At 44.9% G+C, this 16,501-nt stretch overlaps 1 protein-coding gene and 1 pseudogene across 1 annotated transcript in view; both read left to right on the top strand.

Annotated features, from left to right (window-relative positions):
- LOC124550664 overlaps positions 1–16,501 on the top strand; it is a 197,975-nt gene that overhangs the window by 9,733 nt on the left and 171,741 nt on the right. The window contains exon 2 of the mRNA XM_047125388.1: positions 13,680–13,874. Within this exon, the coding sequence (XP_046981344.1) occupies positions 13,680–13,874 (195 nt within the window). The remainder of the gene's footprint in view (positions 1–13,679; positions 13,875–16,501) is intronic.
- LOC124551573 lies at positions 16,111–16,228 on the top strand (annotated as a pseudogene).

Genomic DNA, 16,501 nt, shown 5'->3' with positions numbered 1-16,501 from the left:
TCCGGCGGGGTCAGAGATTTTCACCTGCCCGGAGATGACTGGGTGTTGCTGTGTCGTTTTCATCATCATCATCTTCTTTCGTCCCTATTACGGTCGGAGGAAGGCAACGGCAAACGACCTCCAGTAGGCCCCTGCCTAGTACGGCTGTGCGGGTCTTCCGCATCGTTCCCCTACGCTGTGTCAAGCAGCACGGGACTTCATTTCCAGCCGCATCTTGGACAACGATTGTCCTTTACTGGAGACGGATTTGTTGCTCTTTGCCCGACAAGGGTGATGAACCACATTGGTTCAAATGGCTCTCAGCACTATGGGACAACTGCTGTGGTCATCAGTCCCCTAGAACTCAGAACTACTTAAACCTAACAAACCTAAGGACATCACACACATCCATTCGCGAGGCAGGATTCGAACCTACGACCGTAGCAGTCGCACGGTTGCGGACTGCGCGCCTAGAACCGCGAGACCACCGCGGCCGGCACACCTGTTTCACTTGACTTTCACTTGTTAAGCACTTGTCGTCGTCATTGTACTCTTCATGTACATTACCCGCACAGTCGAGCGTATACGGCACCACACATACCACTGACAACTTGCAGAAACGCAAATATTTCATCTTCCCCTTCTTTCTCACTCTGGGAAATTCCTTGGGTTCCTTTCTAACGAAATGTCAACTTCGGTAACAGCTGTTGTAGCTAGCAAAGCAAGCACTCCGTCTTGAGGCCACAAGCGGCCTATCGGGGCCATCCGACCGCCGTGTCATCCTCAATGAGCATGCGGATAGGAAGGGCGTGTGGTCAGCACACCGCTCTCCCGGTCGTTACGATGGTTTTCTGTGACGAGCCGCCACTATTCGGTCGAGTAGCTCCTCAATTGGCATCACGAGGCTGAGTGCACCCTGGAAAACGACAACAGCGCATGGTGGCCTGGATGAACTGTTGTTCTAGATGTAATGCAATGTTTGCTTTGTTTATCGTTGCCATCGCTCTCCTTTGTATCAACACCACTAGCACTGTAGCACTGTTGAGAGTTACTCGTCGAGCAACCGGTTCACCTACACTCCGTAGCCTCATGCTGTGTTCATCACTGGATAACTCCAGTCACGCCCCCTGCTGCCATTAGCAATCACTATTGTGGTTGCGTGGTAGACAACGTGTGGCGTGTCGAATCATTGGCCTTTTGCGACCTCGCACTCACGGGGTTCCTTGTTAGGAAAACAGAGGGGAGACAAGGCGCTTAGCTATGAAACAAGTCGATGAGAATAGCAGGCTCCTGTGACGGTGTGTGGCTAAGGGTAGTCATTCTAATAGTTTCAGTTCCCCCTTTTCCTGTTCCAGTCGCGAATGGTTCTCGGTAAGAACGATAGTTGTTAGGCCTCCGCATGACCTCCAGTCTCTGTAATTTCACATCCATGGTCTTTTCGCGAGATATGCGTAGGAGGAAGCAATATTTGGATGACTCAGATGAAGGGAAACTGCAAGAAACCTTAAATTTACGATATGTCTCTGTTGTAACCTCATCAAAATTTCTGAAATGGATTGAAAATTTGACACTGAGAAGACTAAAAAGCAGAAAATAATTATGTAAATAAAAATAAATTTTTAATATACCACGTTCTTAATTCGGACTACAAAGTGTAAAATAATATCTCCTAGCCCCACAGGGATTCCTAACCCCATACAGAGAGTCCTGAACATTTGTGATTGTGAATTTTTAATAGCTGTGAATGTACTTGTAAGATTTAAAACAAAAAACTTGAGGTATATGTAGTACATAACTGAAGGATGGATAATTCACCTGAGACGTTATTCTACTAGGGAATAGGGAAACAAATAAGAACCACTGGAACCTTTTGTTATCACTCGTTTTATTTAACAATTATATAAACAAATTCTTTTAAAACAACAATATTTTAATCCTGATTACTTTACGTAATAAGAATAGTAAGACAAGAATTTGATAAATCTGCTACCAATGCCATTTTATGAAACAGTCTTCCTCATATATAAGGAAATTTTAAAACCACTAACAATTAGACGCCTGACGGCTTAAATTAATTCACAATTGTATGTTGCTCTTCAGACAAATTTTAATAAATGCGCAAGTAAACATAATTAGCACCAGAATGAATTAGCAAGGACTGAAGCTAGGTCGCTCCGAGACAGAACGAAAACTTAAGTTGGAGAAGCCAAGCCGGAAGACGGAAGCCGGCAGTTCGTACAAGACCCACTTCTCGAGCTTCGACCCGGAGTCACCTCCCGCTACCCAGGGTTTCACAGCCCCAGGAGTCATAGGTCCAAAGGTAGCGCTTACTCCGAAACACCAGTCAGCCAGCTGTAACATTTAACAAGCGCACAGAACAGGTCCGCAGTGACAATGTAAACAGTTGCCAGAAGATATTAAATAACATGTTAAATTATTCACTAATAAAACGGCACACAGCCTTTGCCACACTAAGAATGAACTACACAAGCAAGGTACAACCAACAGCGCAAATCTTGGCAATAACCTTAAGGAAAATTGCCTGCTATTAAAATATTAAAAACAAACTTACAATTACACTACTAGCCATTAAAATTGCTACACCAAAAAAAAAATGCAGATGATAAACGGGTATTCATTGGACAAATATATTATACTAGAACTGACATGTGATTACATTTTCACGCAATTTGGGTGCGTAGATCCTCAGAAATCAGTACCCAGAACAACCACCTCTGGCCGTAATAACGGCCTTGATACGCCTGGGCATTGAGTCAAACAGAGCTTGGATGGCGTGTACAGGTACAGCTGCCCATGCAGTTTCAACACGATACCACAGTTCATCAAGAGTAGTGACTGGCGTATTGTGATGAGCCAGTTGGTCGGCCACCATTGACCAGACGTTTTCAATTGGTGAGAGATCTGGAGAATGTGCTGGTCAGGGCAGCAGTCGAACATTTTCTGTATCCAGAAAGGCCCGTACAGGACCTGCAACATGCAGTCGTGCATTATCCTGCTGAAATGTATGGAAGAGTAGAGCCACGGGTCGTAACACATCTGAAATGTAACGTCCACTCTTCAAAGTGCCGTCAGTGCGAACAAGAGGTGACCGAGACGTGTAACCAATGTCACCCCATACCATCACGCCGGTTGATACGCCAGTATGATGAATACACGCTTCCAATGTGCGTTCACCGCGATGTCGCCAAACACGGATGCGACCATCATGATGCTGTAAACAGAACCTGGATTCGTGAACCCAGGTTCGTCGTTGAGTACACCATGGCAGGCGCTCCGGTGTGTGATGCAGCGTCAAGGGTAACCGTAGCAATGGTCTCCGAAATGATAGTCCGTGCTGCTGAAAACGACGTTGAACTGTTCGTGCAGATGGCTGTTGTCTTGCAAACGTCCCCATCTGTTGACTCAGGGATCGAGACGTGGCTGCACGATCCGTTACAGCCATGCGGATAAGATGCCTGTCATCTCGACTGCTGGTGATACGAGGCCATTGGGATCCAGCACGTCGTTCTGTATTACCCTCCTGAACCCACCGATTCCATATACTGTTATCAGTCATTGGATCTCGACCAACGCGAGCAGCAATGTCGCGACACTATAAACCGCAATCGCGATAGGCTAGAATCAGACCTTTATCAAAGCCGGAAACGTGACGGTACGCATTTCCCCTCCTTACACGAGGCATCACAACAACGTTTCACCAGGCAACGCTGGTCAACTGCTGTTTGTGTAAGAAAAATCGGTTGGAAACTTTCCTCATGTCAGTACATTGTAGGTTTTGCCACCGGTGCCTGCCTTGTGTGAATGCTGTGAAAAGCTAATCATTTGCATATCACAGTATCTTCTTTCTGTCGGTTAAATTTCGCGTCTGTAGCCCGTAATCTTCGTGGTGTAGCAATTTTAATGGCCAGTAGTGTAGTAGCAAGGCCAGCGGACACTCCAATCTTAGTCACAATTAAATTACGGGAACCCTTGTGCCCCACTGTTCAGTGAAAGCCGTAACGAGCACAATTCTGAAAATTTCATCATAAGTTTTACTGGGGCTCACTACGCTAAGGCTACCAAACACTGGAATGCAGTATATTTGATAAACAGATTACGGCCTTGCACCCATGCGCTTCCAGTTACTAGAAGTGAGGTAGCAGTCCTCATCACCTTCACACTCATGCCCTATAGACAATCTCGCTTAAATTTTCGCTGGACGTCCGATATGGCTTGCGTCGGGTACAGCAGGCAGCAATAAGGCAGCGGACGACCGTAGACAGCCGTGTCCGGAACTAGCAGCACGCAACCCAAGGCAACAACATGCTTCCTCACAGGCGACAGGGAAGGCTCTCCACCAAGCTGCCCCATACACGTGGTCGGGTCCCGATCCACTACAAGCGCACTCCGGCCTCAGGTAATATCGAGCGCCAACTGTCCACGTTCTTCGCGAGAGCCTCCAGTTAACTCCTCCGGCAAAGATAAGGCAGCCAAGACTCAGTGCGCGTCACAAGGAAAGATAAGAGCGCGAAGGCGAGGTACTTGCAAATATGCTGGCGCGCCAGCAAAATGCCACGTCTCATCACCTAATTACAACTATTATTGTACGCACTCCATTTTCTCGTGATTAGATAATTTCTGGAGTACTCCAAGGAAGTGTGATTGTACCGTTACCGTTTTCGATTGTGGCGTTCGCTGTGTGATTCAGTGGTTTGGTATTTAACTAATTTGTAAATGAAAATCATAATGTTTTTTCATTATAGTGAGTAATTACAAAATAATTTTTTCTTCCGGCTAAAGATTTGGTCAAGTTGTTAAGGAAATCCAAGTTAACGTTGTATTAAAGTGTTGTCTGTAAGTTGTGTAAGTGTCACTAAATCACAGTTCATACAACAGGTTCTTAAGATTTTAAACATGGCTGAAACAGCAACTGTTGAAATTCTTCACGGTAAATGATGACAGCCAAAACAGTTGCAGGATAAAGGTTTATTAAAATTCTTGACCAAGGTTTCGATATATACAGGGTGTTACAAAAAGGTACGACCAAACTTTCAGGAAACATTCCTCACACACAAATAAAGAAAGGATGTTATGTGGACATGTGTCCGGAAACGCTTAATTTCCATGTTAGAGCTCATTTTAGTTTCGTCCACCTACGCTCAGTGTAGCACGTTATCATTATTTCATACGGGATACTCTACCTGTGCTGCTAGAACATGTGCCTTTACAAGTACGACACAACATGTGGTTCTTACGATGGAGCTCCTGCACATTTCAGTCGAAGTGCTCGTACGCTTCTCAACAACAGATTCGGCGACCGATAGATTGGTAGAGGCGGACCAATTCCATGGCCTCCACGCTCTCCTGACCTCAACCCTCTTGACTTTCATTTATGGGGGCATTTGAGAGCTCTTGTCTACGCAACCCCGGTACCAAATGTAGAGACTCTTCGTGCTCGTATTGTGGACGGCTGTGATACATACGCCATTCTCCAGGGCTGCATCAGCGCATCAGGGATTCCATGCGACGGAGGGTGGATGCATTTTGAACATTTCCTGTAACAAAGTGTTTGAAGTGACGCTGGTACGTTCTGTTGCTGTGTGTTTCCATTCCATGATTAATGTGATTTGAAGAGAAGTAATAAAATGAGCTCTAACATGGAAAGTAAGCGTTTCCGGACACATTTCCACATAACATATTTTCTTTCTTCGTGTGTGAGGAATGTTTCCTGAAAGCTTGGCCGTACATTTTTGTAACACCCTGTATAAATATACCTTCATCAGAAGCAAAATATCTGAAATTACATCTCGCAATGGAGATTAATAAAACAATTGTGCCAAAGACGTCGTCAGCAGTTAAGACATCATCTTCATTTATGGTATAGACCGAAGTACTGATGCTAAACTGCGTTCGCATTGACTCTGTGTCCATAATCGAGTTGTATAAATGAAGATGATGTCTTAACTGCTGACGACGTCTTTGGCACAATTGTTTTATTAATCTCCATTGCGAGATGTAATTTTAGATATTTTGCTTCTGATGAGGGTATATTTATATACATCGAAACCTTGGTCAAGAATTTTAATAAATCTTTATCCTGCAACTGTTTTGGCTGTCATCATTTACCGTGAACAACAGATTCTATACAACTATTGATTATCATGGAAACAGTTATCTTCAGCAAAATGATCATTAAAACCACCGAATATCAGCCGAGCACAACACTGACGTATGTTACCTGAAACAATATTCTTCGCAACTCGTGCGTAATTAATTTCGGCTCCATACTACAGCAAGAAAATTTTTTTTATATGGATCGTGCTATGAGCACTGTTTTTAAAGAACTAATCTGATTCGAATTATTTTCATTAAAATGAGTTCGGGACCACCGGTCCACATTTATTTTTACACATTTTTGTTACCTTAGACATTTATGTCTGCAGAGTTGTGTAATTTGAATTTGCCGCTGAGATAATTGTTAAGACGGCAGCAGACAATTGACAGAGACTTTGTATTGTTAGAGCAAATTTCCTTTTACCAGGATAAGTATTTGAATTAATGCCGATAAAACTTTACTTTTATATTGTGCACTATTTAGACTAATTTTCATCAGGCAAACCTTTGATACTTCCGTAAGAAACACAGATAAAAATGCGATACAAATCGCTATCATCAATGGTTGCACTCCTTGCAGCGGAAAGAAATAATTAACACAGATAATGTTTATTGGGAGAGGAATTAAAGTGACAAATAATTATTCACACAAATTTTAATAATAAAGAACTCTATTCTCAAGTAATAATTAACAAATAATTACAATTTCTTAACAGACCTCAGTTTGATATGCGTCTTGCGTCCGCAACCTACAAAAGCCAACCAAGAAAAGGTAAAAACAAAGGAAGACAAACGAAGATCATAAAATGAATTTACAATTATTATTGTCTTTGTATGATACACATCGATATGTCGAATTACATCATAAAATAATATATAAATAATTAATATTTATCGTCGTTTTATTTCACTGTTTTTCTATATGTCGGATAGGTAATGTTAATAACTGTTATAGGCATAATTTCCTCTCATCGCACTTTAGGTAAAATTTATCTCGTGAATGTTATACAATGTATGCAAATGATCTTGTAGATAACGTCGAAGCTCTTTAAGACAGTGAGCAGATGATGCGGTTGTCTATAGGAAAGTAACAACGCCAAAATACAGTACCGATTTGCAGAATGATCTGCAGAGGATTGATGAATGGTGCAGGCTCTGGCAGCTGAACCTGAAAGTAAATAAATGTAACATATTGTGCATACATAGGAAAAGAAATCCACTTCTGTACAGCTACACTATTGATGGCAAATTGCTGGAAACGGTATCTACCGTAATACATCTAGGAGTAAGTGTCCAGAGCAACCTTAAGTGGAATGACCACGTCAAACAAATAGCAGGAGAAGCAGATGCGAAGGTGACGGACGACTTAAGGAAATGTAATTAATCCAGTAAAGAAGTGGCTAACAAGGCGCTTGTTCGACCGACTCTTGAGTATTGATCATCAATGTGGGACCCTTACTAGTTAGGACTGCAAGAAGAGACGGAGAAGATCCAACGAAGAAAGGCGCGTTTCCTCACGGCATCTTTTAGTTTGCGCGAGAGCGTTGTAGAGTTCTGCAGTGTGTGTAGTTTGATATTTTTCACTTAATTTGTCGGCTGGCGTGTGTGTGCTATATTATGTGTGCATGTGTCATCCGCTGTGAGAGTGCTTTTTTCTAAAAAAATATCTAAGGACATGTTACTCTTTATGTGGGCGGGTGGATATTTGTGTGTGTGTGTGTGTGTGTGTGTGTGTGTGTGTGAGAGAGAGAGAGAGAGAGAGAGAGATACACGAAGGAGAAGAAGATTCACTAATTATTTATTCTGGTCATATTTCACATTTTGGTTTGTTATTGTTTCAGTGGCTAACACGGTCAGTGAATTACTGCTTGTATCGATTTGATCATTCATCACTTTCTTTTTCTTTGCAAGGGCTCTTTGTATATGGAAGATTTCCTGTAACGTCATGTGGTGTTAGTTGCAATTGTTCACTGTAACAATTCTCATGTTCCATATTGGATGGCTATGTCCATGTGTTATCAGGGGTTCAGTACAGAAAAAATGGCTATTTTAATACTTACAGCTTCTTATATGGTCTTCATACCTAGTTTTGACATTCCTGCCTGTCGTCCCCAGATACACTGATTCACACTCTTGATATTTTAACTAGTATGTATCTGCTCCTTCGTATTTATCTGCTTTGTCTATTTTTGTTTGTAAATGTGACTGGAGTGTGATTTTTGATCTGTAAACAATGTGTAATTCGTTTTTCTTCAGTATATTTGGTATCCTGTATGTTGATTTGTGTTTTCATGTTAAAGTGTACCATTTCTTTGTGTTATTCATCTCATGAGTGTCCCTTTTTTGTGTTTCCCTGTATTCTCTTCTTGTTTTAATTTTTCTTGAGCTGTGTTTTGATCGTATCGTTGAGTCTTTGTACTATATGGGTCTTGTAACCATTGTTTGTGGCTATGAGTTGTATTGTTTGTAATTCTTGGTCATATTTTTCTTTGCTGATGGGGTATTGTTTAATATGGGTAACATGTATCGTAGGGCCGCTAATTTTTGATTTTGCCGGACTTCACTAACAAAACACACAGCGACACTTGGCAACACCAGACACTGCAAACACACGTATGTTGAGCACACAGTGGAAAGTGCAAGTACTTTGCTGCAATAAATGTAAGTGAAAAACGCCGGAAGTCGGTCTGCTGGAGTACGGGGATCGAATGAACATGTCTCCAGGACCGCACACATGGACTAGCAAAAATGGAAATCGTAACACCAAACGATAATTTAACCTCACGAAACTTGTGTTGCAAAAGTTGCTCCTAATATGAAAAACACGAGAATACTGACATACATATCTGCATGCTATGGGGAGCTCCTTAAGCCCAGTTACAGTGAAATTCTTTATAGAAAAATTCGAGGATCAGGCATTTCCAAATGCCAACAAGATACCGAATATTTGGTTCCAGTACGTGGACGATACGTTTGTTTTGTAGCGGAATGGCAAGGAAAAACTGGGTCGTTTTCACTAACATCTCAACGGGATCAATCCGAGGCTTCAGTTTGCCATGGAGGAGGAGCCAGGCGGTAGATTAAATTTTCTTGACGTGCTGGTTTTCAAGAAAGAAGATGATAGCGTGGCCACCCTTTTGCCGAAAACTCACGCGCAAAAGCCGTTACCTACCGCGGGATTCAAACTACCACCCAAAAAAAAAAAAAAAAAAAAAAAAAAAAAAAAAAAAAAAAAAAATTGATGGATAGAGCAAGGAAAATGTACGAACCAGAGCTACTTGACGCAGAATTAAAACCTTACCAATGCATTACTGAAGAATGGTTATTCGTTCGCTGGAATGAAAAGAGCTTTAAGACCACTGCGTAGAAATCATAGCGATGCTCAAGTGTCTGTGAAATCGAAAGTTTTCCTACCTTTCATTACAGACGTTACCGACCACACAGGAGAAATCTTGAAAACACGGAACATCCCAGTAATCTACAAACCCACCCGGAAGGTACAAGATTACCTAAAATTGGCCAAGGATGCTCGCCAACCACTAAAAAAAGCAGGAATTCATATGATTCTGAGTAGGTATGGGGTAGAGAAATCTTTGCTGTTTTTATAGATTTAGAAAAAGCGTTTGACAGAGTTCAGTGGAACGAGCTGATGGATATCTTGAAGAGGAAAGGAGTAGATTGTAAAGAGAGACGACTGATACAGAATCTATATTTACACCAGAAAGTAAGAACAAGGATTGGAAATGAAATGTCAGAAGGAAGCAGCATTGGACGAGGTGTTAGACACGGTTGTTGCTTTCCCCACTGTTGTTTAACGTATACATTGAAGAGATTATTGCGAAAAGTTTAGATGGGAAAAGAGGAATATGTGTTGGTGGAAAGAGAACAGAATGTATAAGATTTTAGAATGAAGGCTTTCACGACCGGGTGACATGGCTGTTGATATACTTTCCGGGATGTGAGGTCGTGGTCCAAGAACTTTTCTGCTCCTTACGTTTCGTCCAGGACGGCAAGACTCAGCGGAGCAGAGCCTCTGAGGAAGTCCAGCGCAGTCCTGGACGAAACGTAAGGAGCAGAAAAGTTCTTGGACCACGACCTCACATCCCGGAATGTATAAGATTTGCTGATGACATGGTATTAGTGGCAGAAAGTGAGCAGACAGTGAATAACATGCTCAAAGATCTGAATGAAGCTTGTGTGGAATATGGGATGCAAATAAACACAGCAAAAACAAAGAGTATGGTCATCAGTACAAGACGCAGACTGTCCAACATTAAAATAGGACAATCCACCATTAGCCAAGTAAGTGAATTTAAATATTTCGGAAGCACAATAACTGAAGACTTGAGATGTCACCAGGAGATGAAAACTCGAATTGCCATAGCGAAGGAGGCATTCAACAGAAAGAGGAGACTCTTATGTGGCAAAAAAATGGTTCAAATGGCTCTGAGCACTATGGGACTTAACATCTATGGTCATCAGTCCCCTAGAACTTAGAACTACTTAAACCTAATTAACCTAAGAACATCACACACATCCATGCCCGAGGCAGGATTCGAACCTGCGACCGTAGCAGTCGCGCGGTTCCGGACTGAGTGCCTATCTTATGTGGCAAATTAGATAAAGGACTAAGGAAAAGGCTTGGCAAATGTTTTGTCTGGAGTGTGGCACTATATGGGGCAGAAACATGAATACTGAGACGAGAGGATGAAAAAAGGTTAGAAGCATTTGAGATGTGGATGTGGAGGAGAGTGGAGAGAATAAGCTGGATGGAAAGAGTGAGTAAAGAAAGAGTGTTGGAAAGTGTTGGTGAGAGAAGATGTCTGCTGAAGGTTGTAAGAGAAAGGAAAAAGAACTGGTTGGGACATTCATTGAGAAGGGAGTGCTTGCTAGTAGATGCTTTGGAAGGATTGGTTTGTGCGAGAAGACTAAGAGGAAGAAGGAGATACAAGATGACAGACGACATAAAGGGAAGAGGAAATTATGCAGACCTGAAGAGGATGGCAGAAGACCGGATAGCCTGCATATCTACCACGTAGAAACCTGCCTTTAGGCAGAACACTGATGATGATGATGATGATGATGATGATGATGATGATGATGATGATTAGTTACGGGGAGGTGTACGCGGCTACTGCAGAAAGAACGGTCAAAAAACGACTAGAAGAGCGCAAGGGCAATTGCAGAAGAGGGGAGATTGACAGATCAGCTGTTGCGGAACACGATTTACAGCCAGGAGACCACGGCATTCATTTTGAGAGGACTCAAATACTGGCAGCGGCAAGTGGATGCCACGAAAGGCTCTACAGAGAGGCCATAGAGATTGTAAAACAGCACAGGAATTTCAGTAGGAAGGAGGTAGGCATTAAACTGAATGACATCTGGATTCCGGTGCTGAAAAATGTGTTTACTAGTCTTCTACCATGGGATGATTGCAACTGCGGACGACGGCAGTCGACAATGGTCAATTTCGCTCGCGTATTCAAAACAGGTGACGTCAAACCATTGCGCGGCAGCACGCGGAAGCGGAATTCTGCTGCGTTCAGTAGCGAGCCTGCATGTGAATCACACGTTCGAAGAAGCTGTGATCTCCCTTGAATATGTACTTTGTAGGTGGGGACAAAGCGTTGGGTAAACATGTGTCATCCATTCGACCACGACATAATAGCCCGAAACGTTTTATTTATTTATTTATTTACTTTTTACTTATGGGACTTAACTGCTGAGGTTATCAGTCTTTAAGCTTACACACTACTTAACCTAAATTATCCTAAGGACAAACACACACACACCCTTGCCCGAGAGAGGACTCGAACCTCCGCCGGGACTAGCCGCACAGTCCATGACTGCAGCGCCTCAGACGGCTCAGCTAATCCCGCGCGGCAAAGTTTTATTAATTGTGACATTCCCGGCAGTGGGAGTTGAAACTTCTTTATTTTAAATTTGTGTGTCTGTAGTTAAATTGCACAATGACTGAGAAGATGAAACTTCTACGTTATTTCATTCTGAAACAGCTGAGTAAATCTGAACGTACTGAGCCTACTTTCTCTCTACTTTTTCTTATCATGTCAACACTGACCCACAATATTCTAGCGCAAAGCAATCTGACTGCTCAAAAAAATTACGACCTGACTTCAAATAATTAATTCAAAAGAATGGAACCCGACTAAAAGGAAATCTTAACAATAGCCTATACATGTTATTAAGCACTTACCTCACAAAATATCTTCATTACGCGAACTACTGCAACACAGCGAGCGTCAATTCAACCAGCTAAATAAAAGATTCTAACTGCTAAAGCCAATAACTACTAATAGACATGTGGTTAGCAAAGGAAAGACTTTGTTCCAAACCAAATAATGTATTTTTTACCTTAATAATGTGACATCCAGTTCAAAATAAATCGTCATTGACATCCAGTACAAAGATATATTACCATGAACAATTTTCAAACTCCAAGTCGGGTACTTCCAGATCATTAGCCTACGCTAACACTTCACACCTCTACCCCCCATCAATGCTAACTTCTCACATCTAACATCCATCACTGCTGGCTGTTCACCTCCAACTGCCCAACAGTACTTCCATCACTGATGGCGACTAACTTCCAGCTGCCCAACACTACTGGCGAGGCGGCCGCAGTGGCCGAGCGGTTCTAGGCGCTACAGTCCGGAGCCGCGCGTCTGCTACGGTCGCAGGTTCGAATCCTGCCTCGGGCATGGATGTGTGTGATGTCCTTAGGTTAGTTAGGTTTAAGTAGTTCTAACTTCTAGCGGACTGATGACCTCAGAAGTTAAGTCCCATAGTGCTCAGAGCCATTTGAGCCATTTTGAACTACTGGTGATTAACTTACAACAACGAGTCCAACCAGCCACAGAGTCTCTTACAAAGAAAGCGCAGTCAGAGATCCAATGCAAAGCGCTACACAGCGCTGCCAACACAGAAGCAGCCCACTTACAAAGTTTACATTTTACGTACATATTTCTAACCACTATACATATAACAACAAACGTGTATTACAGGCCACTGAAGATGCTTCATCAAAAAACGAAGCGAAACGCTTATTTTCAAAAAAACAAACTGCTTTTCATTTAGTTGCAAATACGGAACATACCTTCATGAATTTTCAACTATAGAACGACGGAAAACGGAAATAGTGTCATTTTCAGGAATATATCTATGCGAGTAGGAATCTGTACGGGGCTAGGAGAAATTAAATGGTTCAAATAGCTCTGAGCACTATGGGAGTAAACATCTGAGGCCATCAGTCCCTAGAACTTAGAACTACTTAAACCTAACTAACCCAAGGACATCACACACATCCATGCCCAAGGCAGGATTCGAACCTGCGACCGTAGTAGCAGCGCGGTTCGGGACTGAAGAGCCTAGAACTGCTCGGCCACCGCGGCCGGCTACGAGAAATTATTTTATACTTTTTAGTCCTACAGAAAAACTCTGAATATTAAATACGTGAGTTTCATCTTCATGTTTGTGTTTGATCGGTGTACTGGATGCGTTTGTTTACCTGCTGTAACTGGAGCCAGTCCCCGCTGACGGCGTGCTGTGTGCGTGTGTGTGCCGGACAGGTGTTGCTCGCTGTCGCCGCGCGTCGCGACGCCGGGGGCCGCAGACGCAGAGGAGCCGCCTCCCGCCCAGTCCGCCCCCGGGGGCGGATGGTCATGGCCGCAGGCGCAGCCGGGGGCGGTCCCCGGTTCGGTGCCCGAGCGCGCCGCACGTTGTCTCAGCTGCGCAGACTCAGCGCTGGGTCTGGACGAGGAGACGTGAGTAGCCACACACCACACTACAACACACCGTGATGTGTCGACAGAAGTGCCGACACAGTGTGGTTTGAGGAGACCGAAATACATTCCTGGAAATTGAAATAAGAACACCGTGAATTCATTGTCCCAGGAAGGGGAAACTTTATTGACACATTCCTGGGGTCAGATACATCACATGATCACACTCACAGAACCACAGGCACATAGACACAGGCAACAGAGCATGCACAATGTCGGCACTAGTACAGTGTATATCCACCTTTCGCAGCAATGCAGGCTGCTATTCTCCCATGGAGACGATCGTAGAGATGCTGGATGTAGTCCTGTGGAACGGCTTGCCATGCCATTTCCACCTGGCGCCTCAGATGGACCAGCGTTCGTGCTGGACGTGCAGACAGCGTGAGACGACGCTTCATCCAGTCCCAAACATGCTCAATGGGGGACAGATCCGGAGATCTTGCTGGCCAGGGTAGTTGACTTACACCTTCTAGAGCACGTTGGGTGGCACGGGATACATGCGGACGTGCATTGTCCTGTTGGAACAGCAAGTTCCCTTGCCGGTCTAGGAATGGTAGAACGATGGGTTCGATGACGGTTTGGATGTACCGTGCACTATTCAGTGTCCCCTCGACGATCACCAGTGGTGTACGGCCAGTGTAGGAGATCGCTCCCCACACCATGATGCCGGGTGTTGGGCCTGTGTGCCTCGGTCGTATGCAGTCCTGATTGTGGCGCTCACCTGCACGGCGCCAAACACGCATACGACCATCATTGGCGCCAAGGCAGAAGCGACTCTCATCGCTGAAGACGACACGTCTCCATTCGTCCCTCCATTCACGCCTGTCGCGACACCACTGGAGGCGGGCTGCACGATGTTGGGGCGTGAACGGAAGACGGCCTAACGGTGTGCGGGACCGTAGCCCAGCTTCATGGAGACGGTTGCGAATGGTCCTCGCCGATACCCCAGGAGCAACAGTGTCCCTAATTTGCTGGGAAGTGGCGGTGCGGTCCCCTACGGCACTGCGTAGGATCCTACGGTCTTGGCGTGCATCCGTGCGTCGCTGCGGTCCGGTCCCAGGTCGACGGGCACGTGCACCTTCCGCCGACCACTGGCGACAACATCGATGTACTGTGGAGACCTCACGCCCCACGTGTTGAGCAATTCGGCGGTACGTCCACCCGGCCTCCCGCATGCCCACTATACGCCCTCGCTCAAAGTCCGTCAACTGCACATACGGTTCACGTCCACGCTGTCGCGGCATGCTACCAGTGTTAAAGACTGCGATGGAGCTCCGTATGCCACGGCAAACGGGCTGACACTGACGGCGGCGGTGCACAAATGCTGCGCAGCTAGCGCCATTCGACGGCCAACACCGCGGTTCCTGGTGTGTCCGCTGTGCCGTGTGTGTGATCATTGTTTGTACAGCCCTCTCGCAGTGTCCGGAGCAAGTATGGTGGGTCTGACACACCGGTGTCAATGTGTTCTTTTTTCCATTTCCAGGAGTGTACACGCTATAAGTTCACGCAGGATGGCGTGAGGTCTGAACAGGATACGTAATGAATGCTATAAAGAAAAGTACGTAGCTTCTGGAATACTTAACTTTAATCCATCCTTGGTACATCGCTATTGACGATACAAGTGAGACTCTCTAGTTTCAGACAATATACTGCTAATGGCGCCTTGCTAGGTCGTAGCCATTGACTTAGCTGAAGGCTATTCTAACTATCTGCTCTGCAAATGAGCGAGGCTTCGTCAGTGTGCATCGCAAGCTACGTCGTCCGTACAACTGGGGCGAGTGCTAGTACGTCTCTCGAGACCTGCCGTGTGGTGGCGCTCGGTCTGCGATCACTGAAGTGGCGACACGCGGGTCCGGCATGTACTAATGGACCGCGGCCGATTTAAAGCTACCACCTAGCAAGTGTGGTGTCTGGCGGTGACACCACACACCGCTCATTGCGTGTTACTATTCATCGCTGCCACTACACAACATACACATAAACACACGAAGTTTGTTCAGAAAGGAGCAGGACATTTTTAAGGAATTTTATTTATTCCTCTACACCTCCACATCATTGGTGTAACCTCGAAAGCTGACATGGGCCAAGCAAAATAGGTTCAAGTCTAGGCGTGTTGCGAAAAGAGAGGAGCACTTCGGATTCAGTTTTCATAGAAACACAAATTTGCTCAGAAAATGTACAAGAACGACGGTTTTCGATCGACCGTAGTGCGCGTCTAGGCAGCGGCCTTGCCTCGGTGGAAACACCGGTTCCCATCAGGTTACCGAAGTTAAGCGCTGTCGGGCGTGGTCGGCACTTGGATGGATGACCGTCCGGGCCGCCATGCGCTGTTGCCATTTTTCGGGGTGCGCTCAGAATCGTGATGCCAATTGAGGAGCTACTCGACCGAATAGTAGCGGCTCCGGTCAAAGAAAACCATCATAACGACCGGGAGAGCGGTGTGCTGACCACACGCCCCTCCTATCCGCGTCGGATGATAAGGCGGTCGGATGGCCCCAATGGGCCACTTGTGCCCTGAAGACGGAGTGCTTTGTAGTGCACGTCTCGTTGGACTGTCCCAATCTAGCCGCCCTGAGGCGGACTCTTCAACTTCCTGACGTACTACCCAT

The sequence above is a fragment of the Schistocerca americana genome, chromosome 9 (genome assembly GCF_021461395.2).
Source record: "Schistocerca americana isolate TAMUIC-IGC-003095 chromosome 9, iqSchAmer2.1, whole genome shotgun sequence".
Lineage (NCBI taxonomy): Eukaryota > Metazoa > Arthropoda > Insecta > Orthoptera > Acrididae > Schistocerca > Schistocerca americana.
Note: the sequence above shows the minus strand (reverse complement) of the source record. Positions and strands in the feature narration are given on the sequence as shown.